Raw genomic sequence first — 24,861 nt, forward strand, 5'->3', positions numbered from 1 at the left:
GCCCAGGCCCCGCCCCCGCGCCGCGCCTCGGGAAGAAGACTACAAGTCCCAGAGGGCCTCGGTGTCCGCCACGTGCTGTCTCCGCCCGCCAATAGGCAGAAGCGCCGCTCTAGCCTGCTCCCGCCCCCCGGCGCGCCGGAGCCAATCGGAAGGGGTGTGTGTGCGAGCGCAGGCGGGGAGGGGGCTCGCTTAGCACCCGGAGGCCCTGCTCGCAGGTCCCGGGGTCCCGGTGGCGGCCGGAGCGCTCAGTTCGCAGGCGGCCGGCGGGTGGACCCCTCCCGCCCCACGCGGGCGCCGGCCTTACCCCCGGCCACCCTCCTCGGCTCCCGCGCGGCGGTGGTTCCTCCCCCTCCCCCAGCCCTGGCTCCGGGGGACCCCGCGATGCCGGTCCGCACCGAGTGTCCCCCGCCGGCCGGTGCCTCGGCCACCTCCGCCGCCTCGCTCATCCCGCCGCCGCCCATCAACACGCAGCAGCCCGGCGTGGCCACCAGCCTGCTCTACAGCGGCTCTAAGTTCCGCGGCCACCAGAAGAGCAAGGGTAACTCGTACGACGTGGAGGTGGTGCTGCAGGTGAGCCGGCTGCCGGGCCTCTCGCGGCGCCCACTGGCCGGGCCGCGCCGCCGCCCCCTCGAGCCCGCGGCCGCGGACGGGCCTCCTGCCCGGGCCTGCCGGGAGACTCCGGCGCACCCCAACTCTGCGGACCAGAGCCGGGGACTGGCGGCCTCAGACCCGGCCCTATCTCCCCGTGGCCTGTCGCCCCAGGACCAGCCCTCCTTCTAGCCCTTCTCGGACCCCGAAGAGCTCTCCAGTGGTTCCCCCTGACTCGGGACCCTCCCAGGCCTGAGACGTGCCTGCTGCCCCCTACGTTTTCCTCGGTCCCAGGAAGCCCAGGCTCTGGGGCCCGCCTCCTTCTCCTGGGGTTTCCTCCTTGGGGGACTTCCTCAGCCCCCTCCCTCCATTAGCCCCTGAGCTTGAGAGTCCCTAGCCTACCTACCCTGATTCCTGCCCCACCCCCCAGGCCGGGCCCTCATCCTGGGTGGGCTCCTCATCGTCTGTTAAGAAGCTGGCCTCCTAGCCCCCCAACCCCTAGTCTCTTCCTGGCCCAGGCTTCTCGTACTCCCTACCCCTGCCCTCTGGCCACTTCCAGGCTACTCCCAGTCTCCCTGGCCTGTCTGCCCAGATCTCCCTGTCCTACACCTCTGTTCTCCTCCTTCCGGGCTCCAGGGGACCCTCTTTCGTGTTCTTAACTTTGATCGACACGGCCAGGGCTTCCTCCCAGTCTCTGATACCCATGTACTGGGAAATGTAACTCACTTGCTTTATTTCTCATACGGTATTTCCTTCCCGTGTCCACCCGCCTCCCCCCATTTGACCTGGATTTCTGAGAACCTGCTGCCAGCCCCTAATGGCTTTGGAACTGCAGCTTCACCTGTCCCGGCTCTTTCCTGCACCTCACCCCTCTCATGCAAATGGGAGCACACTTGACATTTCTTCCCAGCCCAAGGAGATTGGTAGTGGTTGATACTCCGTTTTCTCTCCCTCCTAGAAAACTGTTCCTTCTCTCTAGCTGCCCAGACCTGCATCAGGACCCACCTCCTCCTCCCTTTGCCCCTTTGTCCTTAGTCTGATACCTCACCTCCTAGGCTGTTCCCAGAAGCCCCCCCAAACATCTGTCCTCTTGAAAGGCTTTCCAGAAGCTTTGAGGTCTTGTGTGAGGACAGAACGTAGTGTCTTTTCCTTATGCTTGCCCTTTGCCCTTTAATAATTTTAAATCTTAAACAGCCTCTTTTCTGAGCAAGTAGTTCTCCCACCTAAAAAAACAGTTGTGGATGCGTTTTCTTTCCACTCACTGCAGAGCGTTCATCAGCCTCTTTTTTCTTACTGCTTTGTGGGAATAGATAATTTCTTTTGATTGGGAGAACTCCATTTCCGTGTTGTGTCTTTGGTCTATAAACTTAAATATCTATCATGAGCCACGATATTTATTGTAATTGAAAATAGTAGGAGTTCCCTCGCGGTCCAGTGGTTAGGATTTGGTGCTTTCACGGTCATGGCCCAGGTTCAGTCCCAGGTCAGGGAACTGAGATCCGGCAAGCTGCAAGGTGCGGCCAAAAAAAAAAAAAAGTACCGTGGCTGAGTTATTTCAGTCTTCATGGTGAGATGCCTAATGTGGTAATCCCCCTTCTCTTTTGCTTCAAATGTGAGAGTTTAGTAGGAAGTTACAGGCCTTTTTACTTTTTGCAGCTAATCATAAAATTCTAGAAGTGAGATCCCCGGTGACGATCATGTTTTCAGTGACCTTGAACTTGTGCCCCTTGTTGAGTTTGATGGTTTAGGATGGGGTCGGGGACAAGTGGCAGGGTAGCCAAGTGTCAGAAGAGAAGTTCGCCTTGGTTACTGCAGCAGCTCCCCTCCCTTTCCTTAGTGTGTTGTTTCTGAATTCCTGTCAGGTGCCAACTTCCTTGGGAACCGCTGGGAGTGGGGATTGTGTTGGTGCACGACTGGTAGGTCCCAGGGCGGCCCGAGTGGAGGACCTGGCCGGTGGCTGGAGGCCCCTTGGAGTGGTGGTGGGGGCAGTGGTCTCACCCAGGAATGCTGCCCTGTATCCAGACTGGTGAGTGGCTTGTCCGTCGTGGAGACAGTCAGTGGCGTGTGAATAGCTCCATCATCTGGTTTTTCAGCCAGGACTGGGTTCTTGAGCTCAGCCTTCTTAGAATACTTATGCTTTTTGTAACTTCATTTATTTCCTGTTTTCTTTCTGTTTTTCGTAACAGCTTTACTGAGATACGATACACCTATTAACACAATTCGCACGTTTAAGGTGCACAATTCAGTCGTTTTTTAATGCAGTCACAAAGTTGTGTAACCATCACTGCAATCTAATTTTAGAACGTTTTCATCATCCCCAAAAGAACCCTTAGCTGTCACGCCCCTCCAACCCTAGGCAACCCCTTTTGTTTTTCACCCAAGATTTGCTTATTCTGGACTTTTCGTGTAAATGGAGTCATACAATAATGTGACCTTTCGTGTCTAGCTTCTTCCATTGAGCAGAGTGTTTCAAGGTTCACCCACATCATAGCAGGTGTCAGTGCTTACTGACTTTTTATTGTTGCCTAATAGTCCCCTGTGTGGATCTACAGCATTTTGTTTATCCATTGATCGGTCCACGGGTATTTGGATTTTTTTCCACTCTGGGGCTGTTATGAACACGCTGCTGTGAGCATTCACGTACAAGTTCTTATGTGGACATACGTCTTCCTTTCTCCTGATGTCTCCCTACCAGTGGAATACTGGGTCATATGGTAATTATTTGTTTAACATTTGAGGAACTGCCAGACTGATTTCCAAAGTGGCTGCATCATTTTGCATTCCCACCAGCAGTGTCTGCGGCTGCAGTTTATCCACATCCTCGTCAACACTTGTTATTGTCCCTCTTTTTGATTGTAGCCATCCTAGTGGGTGTGAGGTGATATCTCATTGTGGTTTTTTTTTTTTTTTTTTTTTTCTCATTGTGGTTTTGATTTGAACTTCTGAGACGACTAACAATGTTGGGCCTCTTTTCATGTGCTTCTGGGGTGCCTTTTTTTTTTTGGAAATTCCAGTTTAAAGAGTTCCTCAAACGTCTGTAAGATTCTGACTGCTCTTTTGTTGTTGTTGTTGTTTTGTCACTGTGATTGCTCTCTTTCTCCTCTGCCATCCAAGAAGCTAAGAGTGAAGTGAAGGCCAGGTCACTGTGGAAGGAATATTAAAAAGAGCAGCTGTTGGACACAGCTGTGCTGCAAGACCTTCTTGCTGAGCACTTGCCTTGTTATCTTTCTCGTTGAGATGCCGGCCCGTTGTTCGGTTGAAGCTCTCTGCGCTGTGGTGGGTTTGAGTTCATCAAGATCAATTTGGGCAGAAAGGGAGAGACACATGCTTGGATGGAGGCCAGGATGAAATTCTGATTCCTGAGCAGGTGATAATCCATGCAAAGTGTTAGCCAGTTTACAGTGCAGTTTTTAATCTTGTTAGCAAGTATCCTTGCCACCTGATACCCTTTCTGGCAGCTGTGAGACCCCAAACTATATTGAAATTCAGTGAGAATTGCATCCTTGAAACTTAAGGCCTTGGGTTAGAGCTATGTGTCCTTTAACACAACTTCTTTACTGACCCCTGTGAGTTTGGATCAGCTGCTCGGTTCTGTCCGATGCCCAGGTCAGCAGGTGAGGACGTTTGCAGGGCTGTGGTGGTTTTCGGGTGGAGACCGTTGTCCCCAACACCGGGTGGTGGGACCGCCCCAGCTTCATTGAAGCCCGCTTGCTTTGGTGCTGACCTCGTCTGGCTGGCTGAGTTCACTGCAGCTTTTAAGCACTGCCTTGGTGTTTGACTCATGGTGTATTGGAAGTAGTTGGGTCCCCAGATCTGGTAAATGCCGCAAAATGTTCCTAGTTTCTTAAATGAGGCCTCAATGTTGAACACTCAGCGTGCCACAGGACCTGTGAGCCCCGGGCTGCACTGGGCGAGCCAGCCTCCAGGCTCCCTCGCCCCCCACCCGCCTGCCGCCCTGGCCTCGAAGGGGCCTCTGCCTGCCGGACGTGATCCTGCTGTCTCCTGCTGGACCCTCCATTGGTAACGAGGCTGTGTGTGTCTTTTCAGCACGTGGACACGGGGAACTCGTACCTCTGTGGGTATCTGAAGATCAAAGGCCTTACTGAGGTAAGTGCCCCTCCCACGGGCAGGAGCTGGAGGGGGCCTCGGTCCTGAAGGGCCAGCAACCTCGACTCCTCAGGCCTGATTCAGGAGCCCCATTTCTAAGTGTGGTTCTTGCAGGGGGAGCGTAGAACAGGCAGTTTGGACGTGTCCTGCTGGAAAGCACGCAGACTCACAGACCGTTGACGTTTATAAACAGGTCACCATATGTCCAACGCTACTGATTTTACTTTAATCCTTTTTTTTTTTTTTTTTAAAGAAGATGTTGGGGGTAGGAGTTTATCAATTTATTTATTTTTGCTGTGTTGGGTCTTCATTTCTGTGTGAGGGCTTTCTCTAGTTGTGGCAAGCGGGGGCCACTGTTTGTTATTTTTGTTTGTTTGTTTTGTTTTGTTTTGTTTTGCGGTACGCAGGCCTCTCACTGCTGTGGCCCCTCCCGTTGCGGAGCACAGGCTCCGGACGCTCAGGCTCAGCGGCCATGGCACACGGGCCCAGCCGCTCCGCGGCACGTGGGATCCTCCCGGACCGGGGCACGAACCCACGCCCCCTGCATCCGCAGGCGGACTCCCAGCCACTGTGCCACCAGGGAAGCCCGGGGGCCACTCTTCATCGCGGTGCGCGGGCCTCTCACTGTTGCGGCCTCTCTTGTTGCGGAGCACAGGCTCCAGACGCGCAGGCTCAGTAGTTGTAGCTCACAGGCCCAGTTGCTCTGCGGCATGTGGGATCCTCCCAGACCAGGGCTCGAACCTGTGTTCCTTGCATTGGCAGGCAGATTCTCAACCACTGCGCCACCAGGGAAGCCCCTTTAATCCTTTTTGAGGAAAACAAACATAGTAAGAACATAGCTGCCACCGTCATGGGTCAGTTTCAGCCTCTGGGCGAGCATCATTCCTCCAAGGACTGAGGTCTTCGCAGTTCGAAAACGTAGGTGTTTTCCTTTCTTTGAACCACCTTAAACCTCAGAACTCCTGGGAATATCGGAGGCAAGAGAGAGCGTGCTTTCTTCTCCCGCTGGTGAGCAGGCAGCAGGAGGGCCTGGCGCCACCTGGCCGAGGGCTGGGGGCCGCGGCGTTCGGCGGCGCTGCGCGGAGGGGCTGGAGGGCATCCTCGCGCCGCCTCTTCTGGCCCCACGACTGTCACCTCTGTCCATTCCAGTTTTCTCATCTGCGAGGTGAGAGCTCCAGGTGCCTGCTCTGTCTCCCGGGGAAGACACGGGGTCAGTGAGTGGGAGGCTCCGAGGGACCTGACAAGCCTGGTCCTCCTCAGTCTGGAAACACTTGTTTGCGTCGCCCCCGTTCCTCCTGTTCTCCTGTTTCCCCACCGGGAGTCTGGGAATTTCCTGCGAAATTTGTTGTTGAGACAAAAAGGTATCTCTTCCCTCCTCTAGAAAACATCCAATCAAGTCGGGGTAGAAAATGACAGCAAAAGGAAGGGTTCTCACCCGGGAGTTTGTGCTAGTAGAAGACACACAGGAGGGCTTCCCTGGTGGCGCAGTGGTTGAGAGTCCGCCTGCCGATGCAGGGGACACGGGTTCGTGCTCCGGTCCGGGAAGATCCCACATGCCGCGGAGCAACTAAGCCTGTGCGCCACAACTACTGAGCATGCGCTCTAGAGCCCGCGAGCCACAGCTACTGAGCCCGTGAGCCACAACTACTGAAGCCCGTGCGCCTAGAGCCCATGCTCCGCAACAAGAGAAGCCACCGCCATGAGAAGCCCACGCACCGCAACAGCAGAGGCCACAGCAGTGAGAGGCCCGCGTACCGCAAAAAAAAAAACAAAAAAAACCCAAGAAGACACACAGGAAACAGAATATGCTCAACTCTTAGGTGGCCAAACACATTTGTTGAGCGCAGAACATAGACATTTAACTCCATAAGGAAACCAGCAAAATCTGTAACGTGGGATGTGGACACCAATTCCAAATGGTCACAGGAAGCTTTGTGCGAATGGTTAAGTAGGATTAAAAATCCACAAACCGTGTACGGAGATGCTGTGGACGTCCCACCAGGAGCAGGTGGCGCTAATGAAGGGAAGCGCCCCCGAGCCACCTACAGCCAGCCTCCTCTGAGGGGATGGGGTGCTGGCTTGGCCCTTCCCTGGGCCCTGCCCTTCCCGCCTGAAGCCGCCTTTTACTAGAGGAGGGCTGTGTTTCCTGAGGCCCTTCGTCCTGCCCGAGTGTCAGGAGTCTGTGAATTCATCTTTTTTAATAACTTTTTTTAGTCCCTTTACTGAGATATAATTCACATAGCATACATTCACCCATTGACAATGTGCAATCTAGGACCTCCCTGGCAATCGAGTGGTTAGGGCTCCGCACTTCCACTGCAGGGGGCACGGGTTCCATCCCTGCTTGGGGAACTAATATCCCGCAACACGCGGCCAAAAAAAAAAAAAAAAGGTGTACAATCTGTTGGCTTTCAGTATAGTCACAGCATCGTACAACTGTCTAACAGTTTTTTAAGTTACAAATCTAGTACATGGTCACTGTGGATAACTGGTAAAATGCAGAAGAGGGTGACGATTCTCTGAATGGTTTTACACCTGTTATAAAACGCAGTTAACCATTTTGGTTTGCTTTTCCATTTACAGTTATTGAAAAATCAAATACGTGATTTACTTTAATGTAACTGAACGGTTTGGGTCATAGTCACGGTCTTCCTCGTCTGTACGGAAATAGGGAAAATTCACTGTTACATTGGAGATAAATTGCCTCTTATCTGCCTTACATTCACAAATAAGTACAGTTTTTGAAGTTTGTGTGCCTTGTGGAAATTAAATCCCAGAATTGTGAGAATGGGTGTCAAATAACATTCTCTTTGCAGTCCCGAGCCAGCCACCCGCGGGGAGAGGGGACGTCCCTGGGGAGGCCCAGCGGAGGCGGCTGGCACCCGGCCTGGGAGCCCAGCCTGGGGGTGTCATGGTCAGGCCTGCCACGCACTCTCCAGACAGTTTTGGACGCTCCCGGGGCTGAACCAGGGAGTCGGTCACACTATCCGGAGCCGCAGGTGCTCGTTTACTGCTGGTTTCAGAAGTTCTTGCTGACTTACTGGCCAGCCAAGCGTGGACCCCCCCCCCCCGGAAGGCAGGTCTTCACGGAAAGCTGGAGCCACCTCCAGGCAGGTGAGCCTGGAGTCAGTGAGGGGAGTGGGACCTGGCACAGGGAGCCCACCCCCGGGGGGTGCTGGCCACCCCCCCACCCCCTTTGTGACTCCCCCGCCAGCTGTAGTCCTCGCCTGCCTCGCCTGCCCTGTGAGAGGCTTTGTCTTTTTGGTTCCTTCTGTGCACATGACTCTCATTCATTAGGTGTTTATTTTATTTAATTTTGGAAGTTTGTGGGTATCTTGTGGTCACCCTGGTAGATTGCCTGAAACATTTGAGAGAGAAGTCGGGGCAGAATCACTTATTAGGAAAACTCGTGAGTTGAACATAAGTATGTTCTTTGTGTTATAATAGGAGGACTTGATCATTTATCCTTCTATTTTAGGGAAGTCTTGATAAAACTCTGGAAGTCAATATACTGTCTATAGCTTTTTATTTAACGCCTCAAGTCCGCTGTCAGCTTACACAGAACTTTTTCCCTTAGCAGTCCCTTCCTAAAACGGATGAGTATAGTTTGGTTTATACCTTTAAAAATCAGGTTTCCGGGCTTCCCTGGTGGTGCAGTGGTTGAGAGTCCGCCTGCCGGTGCAGGGGACGCGGGTTCGTGCCCCGGTCCGGGAAGATCCCACATGCCGCGGAGCGGCTGGGCCCGTGAGCCATGGCCGCTGAGCCTGCGCGTCCGCAGCCTGTGTTCCGCAACAGGAGAGGCCGCAACAGTGAGAGGCCCGCGTACCGCAAAAAAAAAAAAAATCAGGTTTCCACTTAGGAACTTATCTCCTCTTTAATCTCTTCACTCTGTATCTATAAATGTCTGTTTGAGGAACCCAGCACCAGTGTTGGGGTGAGGGCTGCGGTTTCGGGGGGGTGGCAAATCTGTAGTGTTTCGAGCTCACTACGAGGACAGGCTGCCTGGATGTGTGCGGTAAAGCAGCCACGGCCTTTCTGGAAGCCCCGGTCCACGTGGCAGGCGAGCCGGGAGAAGTGGCAAAGCCATGAGAACAGATTTATTTTAAACGGGTAGTTAAGTTTGATGCCGATTGAGAGGGGCTTACATGGGGTGAGAAGAAAGCGGGACCTCTATGGTCCCAGGATTTTAGGGCGGTGACCCTTGCTGTGCCAGGCGGCGGGTCATCACCACACCCTCGGGAGGTACCCGGGCGGGTGGGTGGTGCTGAGGGGCCACCTGGCAGTTGGGTTGGCTGGTTTCTAGAAATGCAGAGAAACGGTACACTTTTTTACGATGTTGACTTGTTCTTTCATTAATTTTTTCAAAATCTTTAGTGCTTCCTTACTATCAGAGGAACAAGTAGCAAGGTTGCCCGGAGTATTCCAAGCACCCAATCAGGATGACGGCTTATTTGTTTTTCCAGCCGTTGTGACTTCCCAGGGCCGACGTGATTTATCAATGTTTCCCATCGTATAAGCTGTCTTAGCTCATGCGTTAGAATTATACGAATGCCTAATACATGAAGGTATTCTACCAACCTCCGCCTGCCCCCCAAAGCTGAAGAGTCGGCGTAAAAGGGACAGGCTGAGCCAGTTTGAGAAGCAGTGGCTGAGCCGTGGCACGAGGGAGATGGAGCTTGATTTTGGAGCCTCTCTGGGTATTCGCCTTGGAAAGTAAAACCTATCAAGTTACCATCTGCTTTGTATTCAGAAATAACCTGTCCAAATATCTTTTCTGAGCCATCAACACTTAACAAGTGCGCCAAAGAAGGGTTCTCTGCTTCTGGCAAAGGCCCCGGAATCCGACAGACCCCCTCCCCCCAGCCCCTTCACTTCAGGCTCCCTCCACGGCCGTGGGCGTCGCTGGTCTGGGTGGTTGCTCAGCAGTGTGGTGGTCATTTCTGCAAAGTTTTGGGGAGAAATTACAGCGAGGTTGGTTTTTTCCTTTGTGAAAGGCTACAACTGCTGTTTGACGTCGTGTTTGACATTTGGGTTCTTACCATAGGAGTATCCAACCCTCACGACCTTCTTTGAAGGAGAAATAATCAGCAAAAAGCACCCTTTCTTAACCCGAAAGTGGGATGCGGATGAGGATGTTGACCGCAAGCACTGGGTGAGTGCCCCTCTGCTCTGGGGAAGCCTGCGGACGGCCTCTGCCTTTAGGGTGGGCTAGGGCGGAGGCGCGGTTCCCCCTCACGAGCAGGACCTCAGGGCCACTCCGCCCCTGGAAACGCCTGCACCTGTCAAGCACGGGTGTGTGCTCGCAGCCGTGAGCTCCTCAAGACAGCTCAGAGCTCCTCCTCGAGCCTTTTCGCCAGGGCCACGCGAGTCTTGTGTCTTTAAAAACCCATTTCTCAGCCGGTCGTTAGAGCCTTTGGCTTAGCTGGCTGTGGCGAGGATGAACTTTGGTTTCACACCGAGGAAGTCCAGTGCGCTCACCCCTAAAGCACCCAGGATGAGGTGTCAGTAGTGGAGATTCCAGAGCAACTCACTGTCCCCGCCACCACTCCTGGCTGTGTACGCGCTCTCCTGCTTCCGGGCCCACGGTCTCCTGGGGGGCCCCTCCTGCAGACACTCTGAGTCAGTGTCCTTGTAGGTGAGCTGCTTTCTCATACTTGAGTTAGGGAAGAAACATCTATCAAATGCTGAGTTTCGATTGAAATTAAACTTGAGCTTTTAAATGTAGCAAGCAGACACTGAGATAGATGGCCACCTGTGTTTCTAATAGAGTACAAACGGGGCCGAGCGTCTGGAAGTTGGGGAGCCTGGAAGGTGCCGCTGTCAGGGAGCATCCCTGGGAGCCGTCAGGCCCCGCCCTGGCTGGCTCTCCCCGCCCGGCACCCACCTCTCCTGCACAGCCCAGCGAGCACATGGCCTGTCTTCCTTCCAACTTTGTTTTCCATTTCAAATTGGTCCTGCGAAAAGCAAGGTCTTTGAGGCCCAATGAAAACTCAGTTTGAGGCTGGTTGGCTGCAGGTGAAGAACCTGGAGAGCAGCTCGAACTTCCCGTTGCCTTTCGTTAGAGCTGGAGACACCCGGACTCCAGCCTTCCTAGGCTGGGTTGAACTATTTTGAGTGAAAGAGGGGCTGGGAAGGCCACCCTGGGCCCCGGCCTGCTGGGCGTGCGAGGTCGGGCATGTGGACGGTTTCCCTCCAGGAGCGCTGGCTGCCTTCGCGGGACTCGGGGTTTCCCGATGCCCTCTCCCCACGTGGGACTCCCAGACTCCCACGTGGGCCCCAGGGGCTCTGAGTGCCCCTCTGTCTGTTGGGGAGCCACGATGTCTACTGCACACTGCGGTCAGGACACTGTAGTTGACCCTCGAGTTTTCCTGAATGAGATTTGAAGTGGGTATTATGATAAAGGGATAAAAGATTATGGTGATTATCGTTATCGCGATAAAGATTCCTCACACATAATCTACTTAGAATGAAAATATCTGTGTGATAGAATCTATGACTTAATACCTCTCTGTCTTAACTTTTTACTCAGGAGGTTTTTTTATAGAATTAATACATACTTATTTTTAAATATTTGGAGGAAACAAAAGCAAAACATCTATAATGCCGAACACCTAAAGCTAAAGCAGGGGTTGACCTTTTCCTAAATCTCTTTTGAGTATATGGACTTTTTTTTTTTTTTTTTTAACAAAAACATGATCATAAAGGTACAGCTTTGTTGCCGTAACCAAGTGTTACTTGTTTCTGGTCTCAGCTAGCTGGCCCCAAGCCACCAGGCCACTGCGTTGTCAGGGGACCCCTCTTTACTAACTCCCCCAACCCTGGCACTACAGGCTGGTTCAGCCTGAGTCTTTGCCCCCGTTGGTTGATGTACGGAGACCCTGTCCCTGATCGTCCAGCTACGTCTGTCTGGGGTGAGGTGTGAGAGAAGGCCTGGGGTTGCATCCATCCCCGTTCGGCAGCCTTTCCTGCGCGCGTTAGCTAGGCAGGCGTAGGGTCCGGGCGTCTGCCCCGGGGTCCAGGCCCCAGTGCATGGGGTGACCAGACGCTCCCTGCCCGCCAGCCGCCGCCTCGCCCTGGAGGGACCACTGCACCGGCCCAGCACACCTGCCACCCCCTCTGTCCCTCATTCTCATACTCTGCTTTTGGCTTTCAGGGCAAGTTTCTGGCTTTTTATCAGTACGCAAAATCGTTTAATTCAGACGACTTTGATTACGAAGAGCTGAAGAGTGGGGACTATGTCTTCATGAGGTGGAAGGTAAGGCTGCCTGGCTGTGCCGGCCTGTGGTGTGGCCCCCGGGTCCCAGGCCCCTCAGGCCCATTCTTACTCTCCATGTGGAGCAGGCGCAGCTCCGGGCGGGACCCAGGCCTGGGGCGGCACCCTCCACACTCTTGTGTCCTCTCCCTTTGTTCTCTCCGGCGACCCTGCAGGCTCGGTCATCCCAAGTGTCCTGTGTACTCAGGAGACCCCCATCGTCTCAGCCCCTAAGTGACCTCGCCCGGGCTGTGGGCCGTCACGGTGCCCCCGGTCCCTCCAGCTCAGGAAACACGGGGCTGGGGACAGAATTTGGGTTTTCCCCCAGCCCTTGAGAACCCCATTGGGCCAGGCTCACCGGGTCGGCTCTGATGCCCCCTCCAGTATTTCCTGGGTTAGAGCCACAGGGTACTGAATTCAGCAGGCGAGTGTGTGAAATCACTTCGAGAGCCTACACCCACCTCCAACCCCTCACCCCCAAGCTGTAGGAAAAAGCCGCTTTATGGTGAAATCTCGCCAGCTTTCCTACAGATGAATCCTGTAGCACCCTCATTCCCGGTCTGTGTTTCTATGGTGAGAATTGGGGCAGGGGCTTGGCACTGGCAGCAGACAGGCAGGTGCCAGGGGAAAACCTGAGTCCCGCCTCGCAGCCGGCCAACTAAGCAACCCACTAAAGGAAGTGTCGGGTGAGACTGTACTTTAAAATTAATTTGAAAAACTACAATTTCAGAGACTGGGGAAAGGGAAGGAGAGTTGCTTGTTCTCCAAGAGTTTCTCACGCAGGGAGACTCCCCCGTGGGCCGTCTAGGCCTCCCGCGGGCCCTGACCTCGCCCCCCAGGGGGCTGGCTCTGCCCGGGGTCTGAGGCGAGCAGCACCATTCTGACCGCTGCTGATTGGGGGGAGCCCAGGGCGAGCGAGCTCCACCTGCCCTCGGGGTGAGGCCCGGGCCATAGAAGTGACCCTCGGCTCTCAAGGTGACCGGGAGCCTAGCGACGGTTCCTGGGGTGCAGCAGAAGCATGAGTCCGCGGCTCAGGGGTGGGAAGGTTGTGATGTACTCTCGAGGCATGGGCACCACGGCGCCCGCTCTCGGCTCTGACCCCGGTGACCTCGACACGTGGTGGCCGTGTTTGTATGTTGAACATGCGAGTGGCTCGGGGGTTCACAGTTGCCTAGCAAGCCACCTGCAGGGGGGCAGGGAGGCCTGGGGGGCCGGAGCCCCCAGCGCTGACCCTCCATCCCCATCCATGTGCAGGAGCAGTTCCTGGTCCCGGACCACACGATCAAGGACATCAGCGGTGCTTCCTTTGCCGGCTTTTACTACATCTGTTTCCAGAAGTCGGCGGCCTCCATAGAGGGCTACTATTACCACAGGAGCTCGGAATGGTAAGGACCGGCCGCCGAGGCCTCATTTCTTGAGGGGCTCACTTCCGTCCACAGGGCAGTGTAAACAAAGTAAAAAAATGAAGTTCTGGGTACAGAAACTCATAGCTAAACGCTTTCAAGCAGCAAATATTTTCAGCTATATTTATCTCAATCTTGCGGGTCTTGTATTTATTCCTCCCCAGTTTAATCAGTAACTGAAGTGTCAGACCCCGCTGTGGACGGCGGGAACTTGGCTGTCAGCGGCCTTTTTAACTTTGTGCTCACGCTCCCACCTGGTGCCGGCCGGTGACCGGCGCCTGCGGGCGTGGTCGGCCCTGCCCTGGGCCTCTGCCCCGGTGACGGCCGCGTGCCACCCGAGGGCTGGTGTTTGCCACCTTTGCGGGCCTTCTCGTGGCTCCTTGAGCTTTTGTGAGTGCACCGTTATCCCTGAAGGGCAGACGGTGTCATGAAATACCCGATTTCCTCTCTGAATGTGGAAATTATTTCCTTGCGACTTTTGCACACTTTGAAGGCTCCTGCGGGACGCTGCGTGGGGCTACCCAGCGACAACCGAGTGCCCGGGGCTCCATGCAGCCCCGGCCTCTGTGGGAGCAGCCGTTGTTGGGGTGTCAACACCTGTTCAGCTTTCAAATGAGTTTTTAAAACTTTTCCTATCCTTTTAAAAATACCCGCTTTACGGAGATCCAGTTCACCTGCTGTGCAGTCTCCTCGCTGAAAGCGTCCAGTCCAGTGGGCTTTCGTGTCGACAGAGTTGTGCCGCCATCACTGCACTCAATTTCGGAATGTTTTCGTCGGCACGAGAGGGAGCCCTGTCCCCCTGAGCTGTCACCCCACCTCCCCGCCCCCTCCAGCCCCAGGCAACCACTAATCTGCTCTCTCTAAGTACAGGTTTGCCTGTCCTGGACGTGTCACGCAAATGGGCCTGCGTACCGTGTGCCCTCTGTGTCTGAGCATCGGCTTTGAAGGGCCCCGGGTTGCGGTGTGTGTCAGTTCTTCGTCTTTACATTGCTGAGTGATTTCCCATCTTGTGGATGGACCACCTTGTCTTTATCTGTTCATCGGTGGATGGACACGTGGGTCATTCCCACCTTTCGGCTGCTGTGGACGTGGGTGTGCAAGAGCCTGAGTCCCTGCTTTCAGTTCCTCTGGTCACATAGCTGGGGTGGGATTGCCGGGTCACAGGGTATTCTATATTTCACTTTTCAGGGAACTCTTTCCCACAGCGGCTGCACCTTTTCACATTCCCACCAGTGATGCACAAAGGTTCCGCTTCTCCCGTTTCCCTGTGTCCTTACCAACATTTAGGATTACAGCCATCCCACTGGGTGCAAAGGCCTAGGGTTAGGGTTCTGATGGCTAATGCATCGTCCTTTCTTTTCCTTTTTTTTTTTTTTGGCTACATTGGGTCTTCTTTGCGGCACACGGGCTTTCTCTGGTTGCGGTGAGCAAGGGCTTTGTTGCGGTGCGCAGGCTTCTCACTGCGGTGGCTCCTATTGTTGCGGAGCACGGGCTCAGGCGCGCGGGCTTCAGTAGTTGCGGCACGTGGGCTCAGTAGTTGTGGCGCACGGGCTTAGTTGCTCCGCGGCATGTGGGATCTTCCGGGACCAGGGCTCGAACCCGTGTCCCCTGCACTGGCAGGCGGATTCTTAACCACTGCGCCACCAGGGAAGCCCCCATCGTCCCTTCTTGTTGATGTTTTGGGTAAGAGATAAACTGCTCTTCTCTGTGCTGCTCCTCCCTCTTCTGTGGACGGGGTGGGGGGAGCCGACACACTGAGCGTCCCTGAGTGGGGACTGTCCCGCCCCGTTTATCCTTCATCTGCTTCCCTCCTCGGAGCACCCATCACGGGGACGCACACCCCGCAGAGCCCTCGGATGCCTTAACAGCCGCGTCTAGGGAGAAGGAAGATGAAGTCGCTAAGATTGGGGGAGGGGGTGGCTGTGACGTCATCGATCCCAAGCTCTCCGGATCTCTGCTCTGCAGGTCGCACGGCTTCGGAGGAAAGCAGGGCGGTGGGGAGGGCTGGAGGGCCTGGTCTGCACCCTCCCCCAGAGGACTTGGCCTCTCGTTTCCAGAGACAGGCTATCGTTGCTTCAGGATTGGAGCGGGGCCCACAAACAGCAGGTTTTCTGCGTAGTCCAGGGGGATTAACCAGAGAAATGGAAACAAGGCCAAGCTCAGCTCCCCTGACGGAGTCTGAGATGAGCCAGCGTTTCATGTAGGCGTGGGCTCTGCGGGCGCCGGTGGGCAGGCTCCACACCCTGTGCTGGTTTTCAGGATGCTCTGACGATCCCCCCCCCCCGCCACCCTCCTCTCCTCCCCACAGGTATCAGTCGCTCAATCTCACTCATGTTCCAGAACACAGCGCGCCCATCTACGAATTCCGGTGACAGCGGTCCGGGACAGCACCAGATAAACTGAACTTGGCAAAAAAGAAATTTGCCAAGAGAACTGTGTACCTGCCAGAACCAGGAGAACGTGTGTTCCTGTTTCTTCACGAGCAGACTCGCATCAGAAAGCATGAATGTCAACCCACGGCATCCGAGGCGTGCGGCCGACCGGCGAGGGCAGGTGGAGGGCGGCCTCGGTTCCTCTTCCCTCTCTGTGGCAGTTTGGTCTTAAGCTGTTTTTAAGCTACCGTAAATGCACTTTTCCTCCTGCACAGCTGAATTCTGTATCACTGAGACGCACATCCCTTCCCCCACGCCCCCCTCCATCCCCGGCCCCCCTCGGCCTTGGTGCTCAGTGGGCCCCACCAGGCCCCCTGGCCCCCGGTTGCTTACTCTGGTAGCTCAAGGGACGGCCGAGCCCAGCAGCCGTGTGCCCCCAGAGCCCTGTGCAGGGAGACGGCCGATTGCTCGGCGGGGTTGGGGCACTGCCAGCCCTGGGATGCTCACGCTGAGCTAGTCAGTGGCCGGCAGCTTCCCCGGGCCTGCCGTCCAGGTCACAGGATTTAAGGCTTCCTGATCCCTGGCAGGGACAGATTCCCGTCCTGCTCACTCAGCACGTTTGCTCCAAACTTTTGAACTTGAGGGCAATACTAAACTTAAAAAAAAAAAAAAAAAAAAAAAAAGGTTTTTTTATTACAAAATTATTTTTATGGTCCCTTGAACAAGGACCCTATGGCAAATGCACAGTTATTCAGAATTACATTTTATCGTTTTCACATTGAAAACAGCAAATGTTGACTTAGTAGTTTTTATACCTATATCTATTTGTAAATGTATATTCAATCAGCCAGCAGTTTGAAACTGGTCATGTGGTACAGAAGTTTTGCAGCATTGCGTCGGTCACAGCGCTAAACGTGAGAGCCGTTTTGGGGGCCGGTTTAGCATTTGTGCGTCCTCCTTTCACTACTCAGAACAGCAGTGCTTCGTGGCGCCCTGTCCCGTCAGGCAGCTCAGCAGCGTTGGCGTGGGGGAGGGGTGGGAGCATATGAGCACTCCCAAAGAGCTCGAGGCTCACGTGCCAAAGTGTGTGTGTGTCTGTGCGCGTGCGCGTGCAGTTGTGTCGTTTAAATGTTTAGAAAGCCTCATAGCGTGGCATCCGCTGTAGCCCGCAGATGTGGGCAGGGCTTGGGGGATTGGCATTTGCTGGTGCTTTACAAGACTTGCTCAGAATACTGGAGGGAAAGCTTTAACAACGAGGTAGTATTTTAACCCACGGGAGCAAAACAAACGCGAGGTGCATGTCCACGGGCGGAGTAAGAAAGCACAAAGCCCTTCCGTCTAGGTGCGTGGTGGGGCAATCTTTTTTTCCCAAGAAGTGACTTCCGTTTATTGACGTACGTACTGTATGTTCCTGAGGTTGAGTCAGGAGAAGCCTTAAAGGAGAAGTGTTGGGGAAGGTGGTGGGTGGGTGTCAGGGCCGCTGGGCTGTGTGGTCCTGAAGCTCCCTGCAGGGATGCACCTGGAAAGGCCAGGGCCTGGGGACCCTGGAAAGTTGCCTGGTGGCTGCATTGGAGAGATGCTTCACGTCTGTCTCCAGAGATGAGTCAGAAATGTTTCCCAGATTTTAAAACTCCCAAAGGCAGTGGAGTGGCTGGCTCTGGTCAATCCCAGCTGGGGGCACAAGGCCTGGGCCAGCGTCGCAGGGTGTAACCAGCTCCTGGAAGGGTTCAGGTGCCACTCAGAATGCCGCGGGTGAGGTCCGCCTGGAGCCTGTCGGGGCCGCGTGCGCGTCCTCCAGCGGGCAGGGCGGGGTGTCTGCGTGGCGCTGCTGCCTGGGCGGGCCGGGCTCTGTTGTGGGCTGGCTTCCTTGCTGAGCCAGGGGTCAAGTGCAGCGGTGTTTGGGGGTGAAGAAGTGGTACCCTTTGCCAGCTCTTTGGGACACACCTGTGATGAAGATTGGTTCTCGTACAAACCTGTCTGTCGAGGATGCAGAAGGGGTGGTCTCCACATCCCGTGAGTAACTCCCAGACCACCTGCCTTGACTTAGCTCCCGAAGGAGCTCGGGCGGTCATCCCCAGCCCAGGTTATTCTTTCCTGGGCCTTCTCGTAAACCCACATGCCTCTGCTTCTATGTGCAGTGTTTTTGGTTGACTCTTGTGTTCATCGTCGAGAAACGAGGGCAGATGCACACTCCCTGCCGTCTCCCCCACTCCATCCTCAGGACTCAGCTCCTGCTCTGCTCAGATGCCCTCCACCCCGCACCCTCAGCCTCGCCACTGCTGCTGGTGTCATCCCTTCCCACCCACCCATCCTTTCAGACTCGACGGCGTCTCAGCTGCGGTCCCACGGTAACGAAGCGGATGCCTCCCGTCAAGCAGAAGGTCCATCTGCCTGCTGGCTCTGTGGTGATGTGCACGGCACGAACTCCAGGGGAGCAAAGGGGGCTTTTCAATGTCTTTTGCTTTCAGAAACAGGGAATTTATATTCTAAGGCCTTGAATTGATTTTTTTTTCCTCATAAATAGTCAGATAAGCTAATTTTTAAAAAGAAATGTCATTGAGTATGTGCATTGTGGTTTAAAATTACTAACGAGTTCTGGGAAAGAAAAGTAATATTTGATTTTGAATCTTACATGTTTTTAAAAATTAGATTTGAATGGGCAAAAAGTATTTTGTTTCTTTAGGGAGTACATGTGGAAAGGGTTTGAGGGTTTGGGACGGGAGAAGTATTTTGCAGAGCTATCAATGTCCAAATAATTTTTAAAAAATAATAAAGGTATTTAAGCAGTGAGTCTGTCCTATTTCTAAAGCAAAACGGTTCTGTTAGAAGAAACCAACCCCCTTTCTGGCCCTGTGGCTGTGGAGGTTTCTGGGCCCCCGCAGGGGATTCCAACACGGGGGGACATCTGCGTGATTAGGGGCGAGGCCTCCAGGCTAGTGAGCTGGCCCGCGGAGCGGGGTTACCTGCTGGGTAATGTCGGGGTAGAGATGCCAGCCTGGTGCTTGGCTGGTGTGTGGACGGAGCCAGTGAGACTTCCTGCCCGTCTGGAACCTCAGAGCCCGGGAAGTAAAGAGAAGGGACGGCGGTAGCCTCTCCCACGTCAGTGCTCACCTCCCCCAGGTGCGCTTGCTGTGTGCTGACCGCCGTCCTGGGTGCTTGTGACACGTCCACACCTGACGGACCCCGAGAATGGCCTATGTCCCAGCAGGGGGATACATGGCAATGACACAGTAAAGAATCCGTGTCTTTTAGATGTTGAGGGACAAGCATTACAGGGGAAGAGCAGGCAGAGGTGCGGCAGGCTGGGGGCCACTGTGGGTTGCGCTGGTTGAAAAGACGGTCGGGTGACATTGAGCAAAGACCTGGAGGTGGGTGCGAGCCACGCAGACGTGTGGGGGTGAGCCCTCCAGGCAGAGGGGACAGCGGCGTGGGGTGTGTAGGAGCCTCGGGGCCTGTGGGACCTTGTCGGTCGCTGTCGGGATCAGGGCTCTGGCTTTACTCAGAAGGAGGAGAGGCATCGGAGGGTGTGGGCAGAGGTGGGATGGGACCCGATGCAGCTTTTAAAGGATCTTCCTGGGTGGAGGGACTGAAGGGGCAGGTGGAAAGCAGTGGGAGCCCACTGCCGAGGTGGAGGGTGAAGCTGACAGGCTGTCTGGGGAGTGTAACAGGGAGAGCTGTCCGGGGGGTCCGAGGCTTTTGGAAGAACCAGCAACCTCTGTGTTAGTTGGGGTCACTGTCTCATTTGTTCGCTGCCGACGTTTGATTCATGGAGGTGTCGGAGTGGAGACATGGAGAGATTTGTAAGAGAAGGGAGCACGCCTGCCACGCGGGGCCGCGTGGGGAGCACCAGGTTTTGGGCAGAAGGTGAACAGAAACCGCGGTCTTTGTTGGGCTTTCTGAGGGAAGGGTGGCGGGGGAGGGGGGCAGACGGTGTAGGGCCGGCTAGTTGGAGTGATTCGGGCGGGCCTGGGGCACGAGGCTGCCTGGCCCTGGGACGATCAGGCCAGGGGTAGCGGCTAGACCATTGCATGAGAAGGTATAGCAGCAGTGTGGGCTCCGGGATGGTGGCCTGTGTGGGAGAATCACACGGGGGAGTGGGAGCCTTTGCCTCCCCTGAAAACGGGCCAGCTCTCGGGGGGGGCAGCAGGGATGCAGAAAATCAGAAGCTGTAGTTGATGTAATTGGCCCTGTGGTGAGCGGATGGATGCCCAGCCGACGAATCCAGAAACTAAGAAAGCACTGAGCCGTGATGGAGAGCGGCTCCCGGGAAGATGCACCTGGACTGCACATTCGTCTCCAGTGCACGTGGCACAGGTGGGGGGTTCCGCCCCTCCAGCCGTGGACACTCGCAGCCACAGGCTGGTCCGGCTCTAACTGGGCCGCCCGTGGTCGCCCTGGGCCCGTGAGGATCGGGCTGTGGGTTTCTGGTGGCCGGGTCTGGGGGGTATGCGTGGCCGCTCCCAGCTGGCTGGTGCCCAGGACAGTGGGTCATCAGGTGCAGCGGCCAACGGTGGAGGGGGTCTGAGGGGAGGGCATGGAGCTCAGTTTTGGACACGTTAAGTCTGAGGGAAATACAAGTTAGACTCCAAGTGATGGTGGCCATGTGGCCCTGAAATTCAGGAGGAAGGTCTGGACTGGAGACGAGGATTGGAGAGCTGTCAGCATCTAGACAGGGTGTTTAAAACCATGAGATGGGGCTTCCCTGGTGGCGCAGTGGTTGAGAGTCCGCCTGCCGATGCAGGGGACGCGGGTTCGTGCCCCAGTCCTGGAAGATCCCACATGCCGCGGAGCGGCTGGGCCCGTGAGCCATGGCCGCTGAGCCTGCGTGTCTGGAGCCTGTGTTCCGCAACGGGAGAGGCCACAACAGTGAGAGGCCCGCGTACCGCAAAAAAAAAAAAAAAAGAAAAGAAAAAAAAACATGAGATGGGGGTGCTCATGGATGGGAGGAGGGATCCGCGGTGGAAGCAGGATGGTGGGGGAGGCCAGGGAGCTGGGGTCCTGCGGGCCGCGGGACAGCAGGGCCTTCAGGAGAAGGAGGGACCCACTGTGTCCGTGACGCTCAGGGCTGACCATGGGGTCCAGCCGCGTGAAGGTCACTTCTAACCTTGAGGGAGCGGCTTGCACAGACTGGTAGAGGCCAGTGGGAATCAGAGCAAGTGTGGGAGGGAAGGAAAGTGCTCAAAAGGTTTTGCGGGTAAATTATTTCATACTGTCATACATACTGAGGTATTTTTTAATTGTGGTAAAATATTCACAGTATACATTTACCATTTTAGCCACTTTGAAGTGTACAGTTCAGTGGCATTAAGCACATTCATCGTGTTGTACACCCATCGCCTCCATCACCTCTGGAACTTTTCCATCTTCCCAAAGTGGAGCTCAGTCCGCATTGAACACCAACTCCCCACCCTCGGCCCCTGGCACCCACCCTTCTACTTCCCATCTCTATGGACCTGACGGCTCCAGGGACCTCGTGTAAGTGGGATTGCCAGTGTTTATCCTTTTGTGACTGGCCTGTTTCACTTAACATGTCAGAACTAACTTCCTTTTTAAGGCTGAATAATATTCCATTATATGTATAGACCACCTTTTGTTTATCCGTTCATCCATCAGCAAACACTTGGGTTACTCCCAGTTTTGGGGTATTGCGAATAGTGAACATGGGTGTACAAATTCCTCTTCAAGTCTCTGCTTTCACTTTTGGATACGTACTCAGAAGTGGAATTGCCAGATCATGTGGTGGTTCTATTTTTAGTTTTTGAGGAACCTGCATACTGTTTTCCATAGTTGGCCGCACCATTTTATATTCCCAGCAACAGCGCACAAGGGTTCCACTTTCTCCGTGTTCTCACCAACACTTGTTCTCCCCCACTACCTCCCTCTCTCTCTCTCTCTCTCTCTCTCTCTCTCTCTATATATATATATATATGTATATATGTATAATACACACAAATACACACCCCACCCTCACGGGTGTGAGGCGTTATCTCGTTGTGGTTTTGATTTGCATTTCCCTAATGACAGTGATGTGGAACATCTTTCCACGTGCTGTTGGCCATCCATATATCTTCTCTGGAGAAACGTCTACTCAAGTCCTTCATCCATTTTAAAAATCAGGTTGTGTTGCTGTTGACTAATGACTTCTTTCTTTTTTTTTTTTTTTTTTGCAGTATGCGGGCCTCTCACTGTTGTGGCCTCTCCCGTTGCGGAGCACAGACTCCGGACGCGCAGGCTCAGCGGCCATGGCTCACGGGCCCAGCCGCTCCGCGGCATGTGGGATCTTCCCGGACCGGGGCACGAACCCGTGTCCCCTGCATCGGCAGGCGGACTCTCAACCACTGCGCCACCAGGGAAGCCCTGATGACTTCTTTATATATTCTGGGTATTAACCCCTTATCCAATATATAGTTGGAAACCCCGTTCCATGGGTTTCCTTTTCACTCTGTTGATAGTATCCTTTGATGCACAAATCAAATATTTTACAGTTCCACTAGCAGCCACTTCAGAAGTTTGTAAACTCTTACTCAGAGATTCCTCGGGTGACATGAACACGCGAGGTTGGTAGTTGGGGTCCCAGGCTTAGGTTTGGAAGACCCAGACCTTCCAAGCAGGAAAGGCCTCGTTGCCTAGAAAACGCTTGATATTTAGGTTTTCTCCCTTGACCCTGGGAGTAGGCCTGATTTCACAATATTTATGAAGAAACAGACCCCTGGGGATTGCGAGTGAAGCAGCCACAACAGCAGAGATGCCAGGACTCTTGAAAGGTGAGTCGCATTCCAGGACACTTCCACCTCCCCAGATGTAAACCGGTAGTGAACACAACTCCGTGGGCACAAGGGTGGTGGCAGTCAAAGCCGGGAGCCGCGTCTTGGGGCAGAGGGAATTAGAGGACCTTCCCCCCGCACCGGGCCAGGGCTCCACACTTGCCTGGACTGCCCAGTTCCCAGAGGCTTTCACCTCCCATCTTCCCTGAACTTCACAGAGCCCGTAGACATAGATGTTCTCCTCGCTGTCTGCCTGTTACCCTGGGGTCCCTGGACTTCACATCTCAGCCCTGCCATGAAAAGCTTGAGCCGCTGGGCCAGGCACTTTGCATGACTTCTAACCTTGCTTTGTCAGAGGAGGAGGAGAGCGGCAAGCTGGAGCTTACAACACCCCTGTCCAGCCTGGAGCCTGGTGCATAATAGGCGTTTGGTAAACGTGGGCTAAGTCTGGGGAGGCTGTGACACCCCCGGAGGACACGTGATGGACAGTGGCTCTGGCATTCAAGGAGGACTTATGAGCAAGCAAACTTTATCTATTATTTCATCTTTACAGCAACCATGTTATCCCTGTTTTCAGGGTGTAGAAACAGGCTCAGAGAGGTTAAGAAATTTAACCAAGCACACACAGTTATGAACCTTGGATCTGAACACAGCGTGATTTCCAGTGACCTGCTGCCTACTCCCAACTTTGTATAAAAAACATGCAGGAGGGCTTCCCTGGTGGCGCAGTGGTTGAGAGTCCGCCTGCCGATGCAGGGGACACGGGTTCGTGCCCCGGTCCGGGAAGATCCCACATGCCGTGGAGCGGCTGGGCCCGTGAGCCATGGCTGCTGAGCCTGTGCGTCCGGAGCCTGTGCTCCGCAACAGGAGAGGCCACGACGCTGAGAGGCCTGCGTACCGAAAAAAAAAAAAAACATGCAGGAAAGTTGAAAGAATAATTCATACACACACACACACACACAGCCTTCCCCCAGGTTCAACAAGTGTGAACATAATGCCACATTTCCTTCACACTTTCTCTGAATATATATATATACATACTTGAAAGTACGGTATAGACATCATGACCTTTTACCCCTGTTGCGGACTGAATGTTTGTGTCACCTCCCCAAATTCATATGTTGATGCCCTAGCCCCCAGTGTGATGGTATTTGGAGATGGGCCTTTGGGAGGTTTTTGGGGTCAAGTGAGGTCATAAGAGGGGGCTTATCACCAGCGAGTTCTCTGTCTCTCTTTCCCACTGCGCACACTCCCAGAGGAAAGGCCACGTAAGGACGTGTGGCAAGAAGGCGGTGGTCTGTAAGGCAGGAATGGGACTTGCACCAGAACCCAACCATCCTGGCACCCTGATGTGGGACTTGCAGCCTCCAGACTGTGAGCAAATTAAATTCTTTTGTTTAAGTGAGCGGTATTTTGTTATGGAAGCCTGAGCAGACAAAGACAACACCTGAGCACCACCACGTGCATCTGCTAAGAATAAAGAAAATCTCCTACATAACTACACCCAAGAAAATTAGCAGTAACTCTGTAATATCTAATATTCTATCCAAAGTCAGATTTTTCCCAATTGTCCTCAGAATGTCTTCTCATAACTGCTTTTTAAATTTTCACCCAGACGGGACTTCCCTGGTGGCACAGTGGTTAAGAATCCGCCTGCCAATGCAGGGGACATGGGTTCGAGCCCTGGTCCGGGAAGAGCCCACATGCCACGGAGCAACTAAGCCCGTGCGCCACAACTACTGAGCCTACGCTCTAGAGCCCACGAGCCACAACTACTGAGCCCACGTGCCACAACTACTGAAGCCTGCGCGCCTAGAGCCCGTGCTCTGCAACGAGAAGCCACTGCAATGAGAAGCCAGCTCGCCACAACTAGAGAAAGCCCGCACGCAGCAACGAAGACCCAACACAGCCAAAAATAAATAAATATATTTAAAAAAAATTCAACCGGAATCCAGGCAAGGTCCACACATTATATTTAACATCTCTTAATCTAGAACAATCCTTTCCCCACCGCCAGCCCCTCCACCTACATCATTGACAATTTTGAAGACAGGCCACTTGTCCCATAAAATGTACCACTTTCTAGATTTGTCTGATGTTTCCTCGGGTCTAAATTCAGACACAGTATATTTTGGCAAGAATTCCGCATAACAGATGCTGTCTATACTGCGTCCTATCAGGAGGCATCTGTTGGCAGGGTAGTAAGGCTAGGTTGGGGACCCATATTTAACCTCGATACAAAATAAGCCACCAGACTTTCAGCTCAGCGCCTTTTCTTTACACCAGCAAAGTCGGCTGCGCTGGGACCCGCAGTGCGGAGTCCACCGCGGGACGGTCCCTTTGGGTCTCCCACGCCCCGCTCCTGCACATCTTCG

At 54.3% G+C, this 24,861-nt stretch overlaps 1 protein-coding gene across 1 annotated transcript; it reads left to right on the forward strand.

Annotated features, from left to right (window-relative positions):
- Window positions 1-161: 161 nt before the first annotated feature.
- GID4 (GID complex subunit 4 homolog) lies at window positions 162-18,512 on the forward strand. Its single transcript, XM_022560762.3, has 6 exons — window positions 162-570; window positions 4,636-4,695; window positions 9,740-9,847; window positions 11,849-11,950; window positions 13,202-13,332; window positions 15,659-18,512. The coding sequence occupies exons 1-6, from the start codon at window positions 382-384 to the stop codon at window positions 15,720-15,722; spliced, it is 654 nt and encodes a 217-aa protein (XP_022416470.1). The 5' UTR covers window positions 162-381; the 3' UTR covers window positions 15,723-18,512.
- Window positions 18,513-24,861: the final 6,349 nt, after the last annotated feature.

This window comes from Delphinapterus leucas, chromosome 19 (genome assembly GCF_059928025.1).
Source record: "Delphinapterus leucas isolate spDelLeu-1000000601 "Yukka" chromosome 19, BTC_Dleu_Yukka2, whole genome shotgun sequence".
Classification (NCBI taxonomy): Eukaryota; Metazoa; Chordata; class Mammalia; order Artiodactyla; family Monodontidae; genus Delphinapterus; species Delphinapterus leucas.